The sequence below is a fragment of the Megalobrama amblycephala genome, linkage group LG6 (genome assembly GCF_018812025.1).
Source record: "Megalobrama amblycephala isolate DHTTF-2021 linkage group LG6, ASM1881202v1, whole genome shotgun sequence".
Classification (NCBI taxonomy): Eukaryota; Metazoa; Chordata; class Actinopteri; order Cypriniformes; family Xenocyprididae; genus Megalobrama; species Megalobrama amblycephala.
The window spans coordinates 20,381,409-20,395,927 of NC_063049.1; the positions used below are offsets into that span (position 1 = coordinate 20,381,409).

At 35.9% G+C, this 14,519-nt stretch overlaps 1 protein-coding gene across 2 annotated transcripts; it reads left to right on the forward strand.

The window, feature by feature from the left end:
- Positions 1–1,278: 1,278 nt before the first annotated feature.
- On the forward strand, positions 1,279–14,345 carry glb1l (galactosidase, beta 1-like). Of its 2 annotated transcripts, none has more exons than XM_048193277.1 (16): positions 1,279–1,524; positions 1,890–2,056; positions 2,144–2,294; positions 5,433–5,493; positions 5,572–5,666; positions 6,087–6,267; positions 7,087–7,145; positions 7,249–7,370; positions 7,480–7,520; positions 7,608–7,726; positions 11,073–11,147; positions 11,225–11,314; positions 11,492–11,605; positions 13,158–13,289; positions 13,411–13,626; positions 13,720–14,345. In XM_048193277.1, the coding sequence occupies exons 1-16, from the start codon at positions 1,462–1,464 to the stop codon at positions 13,921–13,923; spliced, it is 1,890 nt and encodes a 629-aa protein (XP_048049234.1). In that variant the 5' UTR covers positions 1,279–1,461; the 3' UTR covers positions 13,924–14,345. The 2 variants fall into 2 exon arrangements, with proteins under 2 accessions (XP_048049234.1, XP_048049236.1); XM_048193279.1 differs by having other exon boundaries at positions 1,894–2,056.
- The last annotated feature ends 174 nt before the right edge of the window (positions 14,346–14,519 follow it).

The window sequence follows — 14,519 nt, forward strand, 5'->3', positions numbered from 1 at the left end:
TGGCAGATGGAGCAATAATAACTGACATGATCCATGATATTTTTAGTGATATTTGTAAATTGTCTTTCTAAATGTTTCTTTAGCATGTTGCTAATGTATTGTTAAATGTGGTTAAAGTTAACCTTGTTTCTTACTGTATTCACAGAGACAAGACTGTCGTTATTTTCATTTTTTAAACACTTGCAGTCTGTATAATTCATAAACACAACTTCATTCTTTATAAATCTCTCCAACAGTGTGTAATGTTAGCTTTAGCCATGGAGCACCATCAAACTCATTCAGAATCAAATGTAAACATCCAAATAAATACTATACTTACGCGATTAGACATGCTGCATGATGAACACTTTGTAAAGATCCATTTTGAGGGTTATATTAGCTGTGTGAACTTTGTTTATGCTGTTTAAGGCAAGCGCGGGCTCCGGGGGCGTGGAGCACAAGAATTTAAAGGGGCCGCAGCCTGAATCGGCACATATTTAATGATGCCCCAAAATAGGCAGTTAAAAAAATGAATTAAAAAAAATCTATGGGGTATTTTGAGCTGAAACTTCACAGACACATTCAGGGGACACCTTAGACTTATATTACATCTTTTGAAAAGATGCACCTACGGCACCTTTAAGTATTTTTGTTGAAGTACAATATCGATCATTTTGACCATAATAATGTACCAAATCTAACTCGTATAAATATTACAGTAGTATAGAAAAATACTATCTATGTATTTATAGTTAAAATCGAACTCCGCGCCTCCTGTACATATTCTGTCTGAAGGGCCCTTTGAAGTGGCCAGTTTTGAGCACTTCGTTTGGAACGACCTTTCAATATGGTGGCCATGATTGTTTTTACTCCGAAGTGCCCTTCGGAGGGTGATATATCCCGTTTGGAACGCACCACCTATCTCTCCACCCAAAGAGGTTAAGCTCCACCCTTGAGCTCCAGAGAGGTGGAGCTGGAGGTCATTTGGCTCTGCAGTTTGCACCACTTGTGAAAAATATGATAATACAGGTTAAATAAAGTACTTCAATAAATAATTATTATTATTTCAATAAATAAATTATTTTAAATAGGATAATCATAATAAACAACTCTTCCACCAAGTATTGTTCACTGAGCTACTGTAGGCTGCTTTGTTACAGTTGTGCATTTATAAAAAATAAACTTCACTTACCGTGTTAAAAAAAAAAAAATGAATCGCTGAAAATGAAGTTCAGACCTGATCAGGCGGACTTTAGGACCCAGATTGTGACTAAACAGAATACAATCACATGACCGTCATGTTCAAAGAGAAGAAACGCTGCAAATCTATTGTAGAGTGAAAGTGGACAGCTTTATGCAAAAATGACAGAAGGGAAAAGTTTGAGCAGTTGTAATGTTATTTCCTGACACGTTACAATCACGCGCTGGAATCATAATGCCAAACGGAAGAGTGTTACTGCGTCTTATCAGTTTGATTTAGAGATGAAGTCGCAAATAACTTTCGTTTTAATAAGTCTGTGCATGTTGCCAATATTTTTTGTGTTGGTAAGTACCTGATTTAAAGTACACATCTATCACCTTTACACACAGATCAATTCGTTTTCATTATGAAGAGATCCTGACGTGTAATTTAGACATAAGAGCCAAATTCATGTGACAGGGTTCCAGCGACCATAGAAACCTGAAAAATATCAGGGACATTTTTAAATTGTGATTTTTAGGTCTGGATAAGTAATTATAATTTTATATAGTCATTTATAGTGTTGTTAAAAAAAAAAAAAAACGTTCATTGTGAATGCAATTTATCATATACTGTTTATAATATTTTTAAATATGTCTGTGAGTCAAGTGGATTATTCCAGCTACAAACACCCTCCACATTTTTTACTGCATTACTTTTCTGTTTTAAGGCAGATTCACGCTCATTTTCCATTGACTACAAGAACAACTGCTTCCAAAAGGATGGAAAACCATTTCAGTACATTTCAGGAAGCATCCACTACTCGCGCATCCCTCGGGAATATTGGAAGGACAGGTTGCTCAAGATGTACATGACTGGACTCAATGCTATTCAGGTGTACGTGGAATAGAGCAACACTGCAAACATTAAGTACATACTTGTGTTACACATCTTTCCAAAAATCTTTTAAATGCTTTCATGCAGGTATGTGCCATGGAACTTCCATGAGACTGTGCAGGGTTTGTTCAACTTTGCAGGAGACCGAGACCTTGAGTACTTCCTGAACTTGGCCAATCAGACAGGGCTGTTAGTCATCCTGCGACCAGGGCCGTATATCTGTGCAGAATGGGAAATGGTGACGGTTATTTCCTTATGTTGCTAAATTTGAATGGTTTTGAAATGTGATGTGATGGGGGATGGTGTCATGTGTCTCTGAGTGTGATTATGAGATTGTGACTTCTCAGGAATTATGTTTTAAAAGGAATAGTTCATCCAAAAATGATATTTTCTTATACACACCTTCATATTGTTCCAAACCTATATGACTTTCTTTCTCCCATAGAACAGAGAATGAGATGTTTAGCAAAATGTTCATGCTCTTCCTTTTGTACAATGAAAGTGAATGGTGACCAGGGTCTGTCAAGCTCCAAAAATGACATTATAAAAGTAGTTTATAGGCTTGTGCACTATATTCTGAGTTTCTTGAAGTCATACAATAGTTTTGTGGGAGAAAAAGACTAAAAATTAAGTCATTATATACGGAAAAATCAGAAAAGGTGTTATTAGAAAAGCACTTTTAAGAATGGATAAAACATATTTTTTCCTCCACAAACCTATTGTATTGCTTAAAGGGTTAGTTCATCCAAAAATGAAAATGTCATTAATTACTCACCCTCATGTCGTTCCACACCCGTAAGACTTTCATTCATCTTCGGAACACAAGATATTTTTGATTAAAGCTTCATGAAGCAGTGTTTTGAAATCGGCCCATCACTACATTGTTGAAAAGACCGTTATTTTGATTTTTTGGCGCACAAAAATATTGTCGTCGCTTTATAATATTAAGGTAGAACTACTGAACTCACATGAACTGATTTAAATATGTTTTTAGTACCTTTATGGATCTTGAGAGAGGAAATGTCATTGCTTTGAATGCAGGCCTCACTGAGTCATCGGATTTTATCAAAAATATCTTAATTTGTGTTCCAAAGATGAAGGGAGGTCTTACGGGTGTAGAACAGCATGAGGGTGAGTAATAAATGACATTATTTTCATTTTTGGATGAATTAGCCCTTTAAAGTATGGAAGTGTTCTATTTCGGATGCAGTGTATGTGTTTTAAAATCGGCTCAAAATATCAAACCTGTTTGATCTTCTCTGACTGACTGGAATCTTAGTCTAAAGCTAAAAAATCAGACTCTGTGCTCATCATACACTACACATTTCTGTGAAATCTGTCAACTCAGACTGCCAAAAATCTGGCTATAACTTTCGGCAACTATTGTCGACTACTCCAGACTAAATCGTGTCAAAAGTCAGTGGTTCTCAACCTTTGAACTCCAAGGCCTAATGTCCTCAATGATATTCATTATGGGCTCAATGACTTTTTCAATTGTCTTTGATTTTCTGAATAGGATAAGAGTTTTTTTTTTTTTTTTTTTTTTAATACTTTTTATTTGCTAGTTTTTGTAGTTTTTACCCAATAAAATGGAATCTTAAGTATTTTTTTACATTATTATTTTACGTGACTTTTCTTGGTCTAGAAATTACTCAAAATTAGGCTACCTCATTTATCCAGGTTTTCCAAGACCAAAAAACAAAAAACAGTTGTTGAGATTATGAATTAAAGGATTAGTTCACTTTCAAATTAAAATTTCCTGATAATTTACTCACGTCTTTCTTTCTTCAGTCGAAAAGAAATTAAAGGTCCCGTTCTTCGTGATCCCATGTTTCAAACTTTAGTTAGTGTGTAATGTTGTTGTTAGAGTATAAATAAAATCTGTAAAATTTTAAAGCTCAAAGTTCAATGCCAAGAGAGATATTTTATTTAACAATGTCTTTTCTTTAATGATGTCACTAAAACAGTTTTTTGACTAACCTCCGCCCACAGGAATACACAAGAGTTGCGTTTGTAGAGTGTGTTTGTCGCCATGTTGTCGAAACGCTGTTATTTTCATCCCGCAGTCCAATCACCGGGTCTGATTCCAGCTCAAATTGATAATGTAAGCGCGTGCATCTCCACGTTATGGTAAGAGGCGTGACCTTTCCGGGCAAGGTTCGCTAAACTGCTGTCGAATCACAACACAGGAACCGCTGGCACAATCAGAACTCATTACGTATTTCTGAAGGAGGGACTTCATAGAACAAGGAAGTCATCAGCCCGTTTTTATGACAGTGGAAACAGCGGTATACAGATAAGTAAATTATGTGAAAAATACTGTGTTTTTTTTACACGCGAAACATGAACACATGTTATATTGCACACTATAAACACAATCAAAGCTTCAAAAAACCAAAATGGGACCTTTAAGGTTTTTGATTAAAACATTCCAGGATTTTTCTCCATATATTGAACTTCAGTGGAGCCCAAATGGTTGAAGGTCAAAATTACAGTTTACAGTGATCCCAGACGAGAAATAAGGGTCTTATCTAGAGAAACCATCATTCATTTTCTAAAAAAAATTTAAAATTGTATAAGTTTTAACCATAAATACTCATCTTGAACTAGCTCTCTTCTTCTCTATTTGAATTCCAGCAGTGTAGACACTGCTAAGTGTATTACTGCCCTCCACAGGTCAAAGTTTGAACTAAATTGTCATATACAATATGCTAGTGCAAGTATATAACAGTTAGTTCAAACTTTGACCTGTGGAGGGCAGTAATACACTTAGCAGTGTCTACACTGCTGGGATTCAAATAGAGAAGAAGAAGAAGAAGAAGAGAGCTAGTTCAAGATGAGCATTTATGGTTAAAACTTATAGAATTATTATTATTTTTGTATTTATTATTTTTTTGGAAAATGAGTGATGGTTTCTCTAGATAAGACCCTTATTCCTCGTCTGGGATCAGGTAGAACGTTTTGAAGCTGCACTGAAACTGTAATTTTGACCTTCAACTGTTTGGGCTCCATTGAAGTCCACTATATGGAGAAAAATCCTGGAATGTTTTCACCAAAAACCTTCATTTCTTTTCGACTGAAGAAAGAAAGACATGAACATCATGGATTACATGGGGGTGAGTAAATTATCAGGAAATTTTAATTTGAAAGTGAACTAATCCTTTAAAATAAGAAATATACTTGGGCACCCCCTTGGATGTTTGCTGAGGCCCCAAGGTGAAACCTGACCCCTAGTTGAGAACCACTGTTGGTGAAAAATGGTGCAAGGATTTGATTTATAATACTAATAATAATTAGTTCTGGTCACAACACGAAAGGCAGCTGTGTGATTGTTATTTTGTGAGTTGTAAATTGTGGGTTCTTATGTGTCTGATAGGGTGGTTTGCCTGCCTGGTTGCTACAAAAGCCAAACATTATCCTCCGTTCAGCTGACACAGGTATATGTTCCTTCTGCATGAGACATGACTTCACATAGGGTCAGGCCTGTCTTTAATGGTAGTGTTTGTCTCTTTCAGACTATTTACAGGCAGCGAGTGACTGGTTGGCTGAGCTGCTCCGTAGGATGAGACCGTGGCTTTATCAGAATGGAGGAAATATCATCAGTGTGCAGGTACAATATAGAACTAGCATTTAGTAAGCAAGTATACAAGCATTACAAGGCATATTTGTCCAATACAAGGTACAGTTATAGTCTCCAAATTAAGGGGTCAGTCTCCCTGGATGAACCTGGCATGACGTTCTCAAGGACACAATGTTGATAGCTGGGTTAGAACTAACAAATATTTTGTACCCAGCTGAGATATTTAACTACTATGCTGCTCCACCCAAAGAAAAAATTACAATAATATTTATTTACTGAGTAAGCAATTGTGCATAATAACAAAGAACTTATTACAGTGACTGATGCTCATGTTTTGTAGGACTGAAAGCCTGTATACTGTACTTATGTTGGGTGTTGACATGTTAACAGTGCTTTACAGTGTATAGACGAGTATGGCGGTCGAATGTTGCATGTTTGCTCCTTTATCAGGTTGAGAATGAATATGGCAGCTACTTCGCTTGTGATTATAACTACATGCGGCATCTTCACACTCTGTTCCGTGTATTCCTGGGGGAGGACGTCATACTCTTTACTACAGATGGGAACACGGATAAAGAGATGAACTGTGGTACACTTGAGGGTCTGTACGCCACTATAGACTTTGGCACAGGTAAGGCAGAAGTGAGGTCAGTTCTGTCTAAATTGTACTGACCTCTGCAGTATTTTTAAGACATTTTAACCAGATTTTAGCCCTTGTCACTAATGCATATCCAGTGTAATGCCGTAAACAAAAATTGCAGTTCTAAAATTCACTATAAATTAATTTGATAAGATAAAAAATAATTAACTAGTTACCAATGACCAACTTATTCAGATAATGTTGTTGTTTACAAAAATTACTTGACTTTTACATAACAGCAATTCGCTCTCAGATTGAGAGCAATTTATTCACAAAACAAAGACGATTGGCAAATATTTGCAAAAAACTTTATAATTTAAATTATAGATCAAAAATTGTAATTTAATAAATAAAATACACTATATACATTTATTTATAAATAAATAAATATAATTAAATTAAACAATTATTATTAATACTAATGCTACTAATATCATTATTAAATGAATAATAATTAAATAGTATTATTAAATATAAATATAATTAAATATCTTTAAAGCATGCATAATAGATATGATGTTATGTCTAAGGATTTTTCATTATTGTGTAAAAAATACAACAAAAATAATCTTTCAAATAAACTCTTTTAAAATCTTTTAAAAGTTTCTTTATATCAGCTATGGACACTTAAACATCAAATAATCAGTATCTGACTATTAAAAAAAAAAAAAAAAAAAAAAAAAAAAAACACTATTGCTTGATCTCTAAAATTTATAGTCCTTAAAATATAGTAAATGCTCAAACTTGGATGTGAAAAGTCACACAAATTCCTTGTGATGCTATTCACACTGTAACATTTTCCCCCTTCAGACACCAATATCACTACAGCCTTCATCCGTCAAAGGAGGTTCGAGCCTAAAGGCCCGCTGGTAAGTAAGATGTTTTAGAAAACATTCATGTATTGATTGTTTATTTTTCTATTTTTTTTTTTAGCTGTAAGATGTGGCAGTAATTCATGAGTCATGATTTCAGGTGAATTCTGAGTTCTACACGGGCTGGTTGGATCACTGGGGTGACAAACATGCTTCTGTGGACACTGGCAAAGTGAGCAAAATGCTGGGAGAGATGTTGTCCATGGGTGCCAGTGTGAACATGCAAGTAACATTTTCTATAGAATAATGAGTGTAAAGCCATTAGTTTGTTTGTCTTTGTACTTTAAATTCAAAATAAATAAAGTAATAAAGGGTTTTCTTCTAATCGCAGGTACATGTTTGAGGGAGGAACGAACTTTGGCTACTGGAATGGTATAATGCTCTCTCAGTGCACCTGTTCTCATATCCATGACAATATCTGGTCATCTTAATGTGCAACTGTAATGTTATCACTCGTAGGAGCGGACCATGATACCAGGTTTCGGTCTGTGGTGACCAGTTATGATTACAATGCACCTTTATCAGAGGCCGGAGACCCAACTGACAAACTGCTTGCCATCAGAGATGTCATTAAGAATGTAAGAACGTACAAAATATAATACATTCTGAATGAACATCTATACATGTATGACAGTATCTGATTTACAGGGGGAGAAAATAGGTGGTAGGGCTGGAAGGTATGACTGTATTTCATCGTTCAAAATTTTGGGGTCAGTATGTTTTTTTTTATGTTTTTGAAAGTCTCATGCTCACCAAGTGATAAAAAATTCAGTAAAAACAGTAATTTTGTGAAATACAGGGAGTGCAGAATTATTAGGCAAGTTGATTTTCTGATCATATTTTTTTCCCAAGCACATTTTACCAATTCCAATCCACATCAATCTTAATAACTACTATTAATATTGTTTTTAATCATTTATAAGTGATATATAATTGTTCATGAAGGCTGGAAATGAAAAATGCCTTATATTCAGGTGTGCAGAATTATTAGGCAAGTTTTCTTTTACAGGCAAAATGAGCCAAAAAAGAGATTTAACTCAGACTGAAAAGTCAAAAATTATTAAATACTCATGAGAAGGACGCAATACTAATGCAATACTAGAAATTGCAAAGTTAAAGCATGACCAAGGGACAGCAAAATGCTCATTGGGTCAGCGGGGTCAGACAAAAACAGGTGGAAAAGAAAAGACACATGTTAACTGCAAAATAATTAAGAATTAAGGTGAAGAATTAAGTGTGAAACCATCAGGAACCCTTTAGTCTCCAGCGCCACCATTTTCCAGAGCTGCAACCTACCTGGAGTCTCCAGAAGTGCAAGGTGTCAGGATCTCAGAGACTTAGGCTAGCTAAAGAATCCTAAAAAATGACCTGCACTTGATAAGAATCACAAGCTGAAGTGTTATAAAATACATGAAGACTGGGTTTTAATAGGGCTTATAGACAGACAGCTTGAGAATGACTCCTGATGGACCAGCACCACATCCTCTTGTACCACTGTTTGAAGAATTTATCCAGAATCTGGCAGTAAGGTGTTTGAGTTCACTTTTAGTCCATCTCTTATCCTGAAATGTCTGTCTTGCAGAGATGGACTAAAAATGATCTTCCAAAACTTACTGCCAGATTCTGGAAGATAAATTCTTCAAACAGTGGTACAAGAGGATGTGGTGCTGGTCCTTCAGGAGTCACTCTCAAGCTGTCTGTTTATAAGGCCTATAAAAACCCAGTCTTCATGTATTTTATAACACTTCAGCTTGTGATTCTTATCAAGTGCGGGTCATTTTTTAGGATTCTTTAGCTAACCTAAGTCTCTGAGATCCTGACACCTTGCACTTCTGGAGACTCCAGGTAGGTTGCAGTTCTGGAAAATGGTGGCGCTGGAGACTAAAGGTTTCCTGATGGTTTCACACATAATTCTTAATTATTTTGCAGTTAACGTGTCTTTTCTTTTCCACCTGTTTTTGTCTGACCCCGCTGACCCAATGAGCATTTTGCTGTCTCTTGGTCATGCTTTAACTTTGCAATTTCTAGTATTGCATTAGTATTGCGTCCTTCTCATGAGTATTTAATAATTTTTGACTTTTCAGTCTGAGTTAAATCTCTTTTTTGGCTCATTTTGCCTGTAAAAGAAAACTTGCCTAATAATTCTGCACACCTGAATATAAGGCATTTTTCATTTCCAGCCTTCATGAACAATTATATATCACTTATAAATGATTAAAAACAATATTAATAGTAGTTATTAAGATTGATGTGGATTGGAATTGGTAAAATGTGCTTGGGAAAAAAATATGATCAGAAAATCAACTTGCCTAATAATTCTGCACTCCCTGTATTATTAGTTTAAAGGTGCCCTTGTACAGTTCAGAGTTCCGTACATGGAAATGACATACAGTGAGTCTCAAACTCCATTGTTTCCTCCTCCTTATATAAATCTCATTTGTTTAAAAGACCTCCGAAGAACAGGCGAATCTCAACATAACACCGACTGTTACGTAACAGTCGGGGTGTACGCCCCCAATATTTGCATATGCCAGCCCACGTTTCCAACATTATAAAAGGCATTAGACAAGGGCAGCCAGTATTAACGTCTGGATCTGTGCACAACCAAATCATCAGACTAGGTAAGCAAGCAAGAACAATAGCGAAAAATGGCAGATGGAGCAATAATAACTGACATGATCCATGATAACATGATATTTTTAGTGATATTTGTGAATTGTCTTTTTAAATGTTTCGTTAGCATGTTGCTAATGTACTGTTAAATGTGGTTAAAGTTACCATCGTTTCTTACTGTATTCACGGAGACAAGAGAGCCGTCGCTATTTTCATTTTTAAACACTTGCAGTCTGTATAATGCATAAACACAACTTCATTCTTTATAAATCTCTCCAACAGTGTAGCATTAGCCGTTAGCCACGGAGCACCATCAAACTCATTCAAAATCAGAAGTAAACAATATAACAGTATACAATTCTCACATAATCTGATGCATGCATGCCGCATGCATGACGAACACTTTGTAAAGATCCATTTTGAGGGTTATATTAGCTGTGTAAACTTTGTTAAGGCACTGTTTAAGGCAAGCGCGAGCTCTGTGGGCGGAGAGCACAGGATTTAAAGGGGCCGCAGCATAAAATCGGCGCGTTTATAATGATGCCCCAAAATAGGCAAAAAAAATCTATGGGGTATTTTGAGCTGGAACTTCACAGACACATTCAGGGGACACCTTAGACTTATATTACATCTTTTAAAAACATAATCTAGGGCACCTTTAAAATAACTGTTTTAATAACTTTCTATATTAAATAACAGTCTTCAGAGACACATGATCCTTCAGAAATCATTCTAATATGCTGATTTGGTGGTCAAGAAACATTTATTATTATTATCAATGTTGAAAATGGTTGTGCTGCTTAATATTTTTGTGGAAACTGTGATACATTTTTTCATAGAAAGTTCAAAAGAACAGCATTTATTTGAAATATACATCCTTTGTATGGTTATAAATGTCTTTAATATCACTTCTAATGCATCCTTGCTGAATAAAAGTATTTATTTATTTTACAAAAAATTTTTTTACTGACCTCAAACTGTTGAATGGTATAGAAAGAACTTTTGTATGTTATTCACATGAAAGAGTGACAAAGAATTTATGAATAATCATATATATTGGTATGCATCCATCAGGTTCCGAATAAGAGATTCACTGGATCATCTGAAACATTACAACATAGATCATTAATATATAAACATTTTTTGTTTCTGATTTTTTTTTTTTTATTTCCAGCAAAAAATGGTGAGACGTTACTGTGAAATAAAATTGTATTGATACTACTCACCCGTAGCTAGAATTTGAAACTACATCTTTTGAGTAACAAAACAGACATCTATTTATATGTAGTAATAATATGCATTTGTTTTCAGTTTCGTGATATTCCAGTTGGTCCCATGCCACCGGCCACCCCAAAGTTCGCTTATGGCTTTGTTACACTTCACAAGGTGTGAATATTTCACATTGCAAAACGTTATTAATTTGCATGATTTCTTGCCAATAAAAGTCATGTGTTCTTTCCTAGGTCGGCAACATTAGCAGCTTGTTGGATACGCTGTCACCGCAAGGTCCTGTACGATCTCGATATCCTTTGACGTTTGAGGAGATTAAACAAGTAGGATATTTAAAAAAAACTTAATACAGTTCATGAATGTAAATATAACCAATAAAGGCCAATGTTGTATTTTCTCATAAATGGCAATAGATGTGTATATTTGGTATGGGCTTTGGAGGCTGGTCTTGGATAAGTGTAAAAGCTGGTCTGAGCTTGTGTTATGTCAACTTTGTGCAGTACTATGGCTTTATGCTTTACCGAACGACACTGCCACGGAATGTTCCTGAGCCGACCCCTCTCATCTCGCCCCTCAATGGCATCCATGATCGTGCATACGTCTCTGTGAATGGGGTGAGCAGACCACTTGTTTGGGTCACGCTAACACAATGTTTTGTTCTCGCCATGGTTAGTCAGACACTACAACAGTGTGTGTAACCAAAAACCACCGTTTGCAGTTTAAAGGTGCACTCAGTTATTTATGTTCTGATGTACACATTTGTACACTTGAAGAAAGGAATAATCATTTTGAAAATATGTTTAAAACAATGTACACTCACATGAGATGACTTAATTCTAAATAGAACGGGTAACATAACATCATATAACAAGCCACCATGGCACAAAACACCTCCATCCAAGACTGTTTAGTATGAGAGAGAAAAAACAAACAAAAAGAAAAGACAAACATCTTTAGTTTAGAGCAGTAGCAGGTAATAAACAAACTTAATGCATCCAGGCCAGTAGGTGTCAGTATAAAGACAAAGATTATTGTGTGATGAAGATGAGCCATTGAAATTATTAGATGCATTCCATTTGACAGTGGCTGCGTTTAAGTTCACTTTTTTTATGCCCTTCCCACGCTAACTTCCCTCCGCCTTCTTTGATTGGATGTACGTCATTGCTTACATTGCACAAGTGCTTACTACTGGGGGAACCCTTGCGATGGGTTTAAACGGAACGCCCTAAGCCCTTGATCAATAAATTAAGTGTGAGCACTGCGAGTTGCTGTTGTAATGTAACAATCGTGTTGCATTGTGGTCTGTGGATCTACCTGAAGTGTACATATGAGTAGACTTGCTGCCCAGATAAACTTCTCTTGTCCACTTGACGAAGTTGAACACACTTTAAAATGGCGACAGTGATTCCCCTGAGGGGAATTGCTTAGGGAAGTTTGTGAGTATGTGTCGAAAAGTGGAGTTAAAGGGATAGTTCACCCAAAAATGAAAATTATCCCATGATTTACTCACCCTCAAGCCATCCTAGGTGTATATGACTATCTTATTTCAGACAAACACAATCAGAGATATAATATCCTTAGTCCTCCAAGGTTTATAATGGTTGTGAATGGGTGGCCACATTTTGAAGACAAAAAAAATGCATCCATCCATCCATAAAAAAATGAATCCATACAACTATTCCTTTAAACACTGTGCTTCACAGGGTATTCCACCATTTTGAGTGAGATTTCAATCCAAAGGAAGTTCAAAATGCATTTCATACAGCATAGGGAATAAAGGAACTTTGATACATCACTTCAAAGGAAGTGCAGAGGGAAATATACCCATACCCAGTCAAAAAGTTTGAATAAAATAAAATGGTGAAAATGAGATGAGGCTCCGGCGTTATTAATATTATAGTTTAATGAATCCTAAGTGTGGTTTGTATACAGATGTTTGCCGGTATGAAGTGTGCAAGATGCAACATTGCACCTAACAACATGACTACGGTTAAATAAGACAAAATACACCTTCAAGACTAAGTCAAATGGAGAAAGACGAGCCAATATTTACTTGGCTATATTTGTGTTTAACTGTTTATTTGAACCCAGGGACCTATACTTAACCATTATATTAACCATGGATTTGGAAAATCTTGATTTAAAAATAAGCTTGTCTATGAGTAGGTGTACCAAGGGATTATGGAGAGGGACACTGCACTGGTGATGAATGTTACGGGATGTCAAGGGGATCAGTTGGACATACTAGTGGAGAACATGGGCAGGGTTAATTTTGGCAGTTATATCAATGATAATAAGGTAAGTTATACTAAATATGTTCAGTATTTGCTAATATTCCTTAAACCATCTTGGAAAATTCCATTTAGAATAAAGGAAATTAAAAATTATACATCATGTCTACATCCTCTCTATTTTTCAGGGTCTCTTGGGTAACCTCATTTTGGGAAATGACGTGCTCACTGAATGGTCGATCTACCCACTGGACATCGACACTGCAGTAGCCAATGGCTGGCTGCAGTCGGCTCCCTCAGGGCCAGGGATGGAAGCAGGAGATGGACCAATGATCTACTCAGGAACCTTGAAGCCTAACGGCCTTGCATGGGACACTTTTGTAAAACTTAATGGATGGACTAAGGTCAGGCACATTATTCATATAATAAAGAATATCTAGTATTTGTTATTGTTTGAGACTTGACCAGATTTGTGTAATTCTGTTCTTCTCTCTCAGGGTCAGGTGTGGATAAATGGGGTGAACTTGGGAAGGTATTGGCCGCAGAGGGGCCCCCAGCAGACGCTGTACGTCCCCGGACCTTATCTTAGTGCCACTCAGCCAAACAACATCACAGTGCTGGAGCTGGAAAGAGCTCCATCACACAACAGAATCCTGTTTATGGACCGACCTCAGCTGGACAACACTGGGCAGAAGACATAACAACATAGTCTAGCAGTGCCTTTCAAAAGCCTCTTGCTGTTATGTGATAAACCAGTTATCTGCATCATCTCTGCTCAAATCTATAAAGTATTACAGAGAAATTATTATACATAATACGTAATACCCTGTAATATTTGCCACATTTGGCCAATTTACTGGTCAGTTGATTTCTTAAGAAATGTTACGTTTTTCCACAATAAAATGCAGAAGTGAATTTTAGTGAATTTTGACAAATCTAAGAATCCTTGATGTGCATTAAAGTTAATCTGCTTCAAAAGAAGATGATTTAAATCTCAGAATCGTAACACTATATTCAGCATTTTTCTGTGGCAGGCATGATGTAAAATATTTTTAATAAGAAAAGCATTCTAGCCACTCAGAAATAAATTAACAATAAATAATAATAAATTTTTAAAAAAAAACAGCGATGTCCCTGTCTTAATTTAAATTATTGTAGCATTCTGTGGTGTTAATCATACCTTTTGTATCACTGGTTTGGAAACAATAATACATCAAAAAAATATTTCAAAACTGGATTCAAGCAAAAAAAGGTAAACTCTAAAACTGCTGCAGCTGGCAATCCAGGTGGACATAAA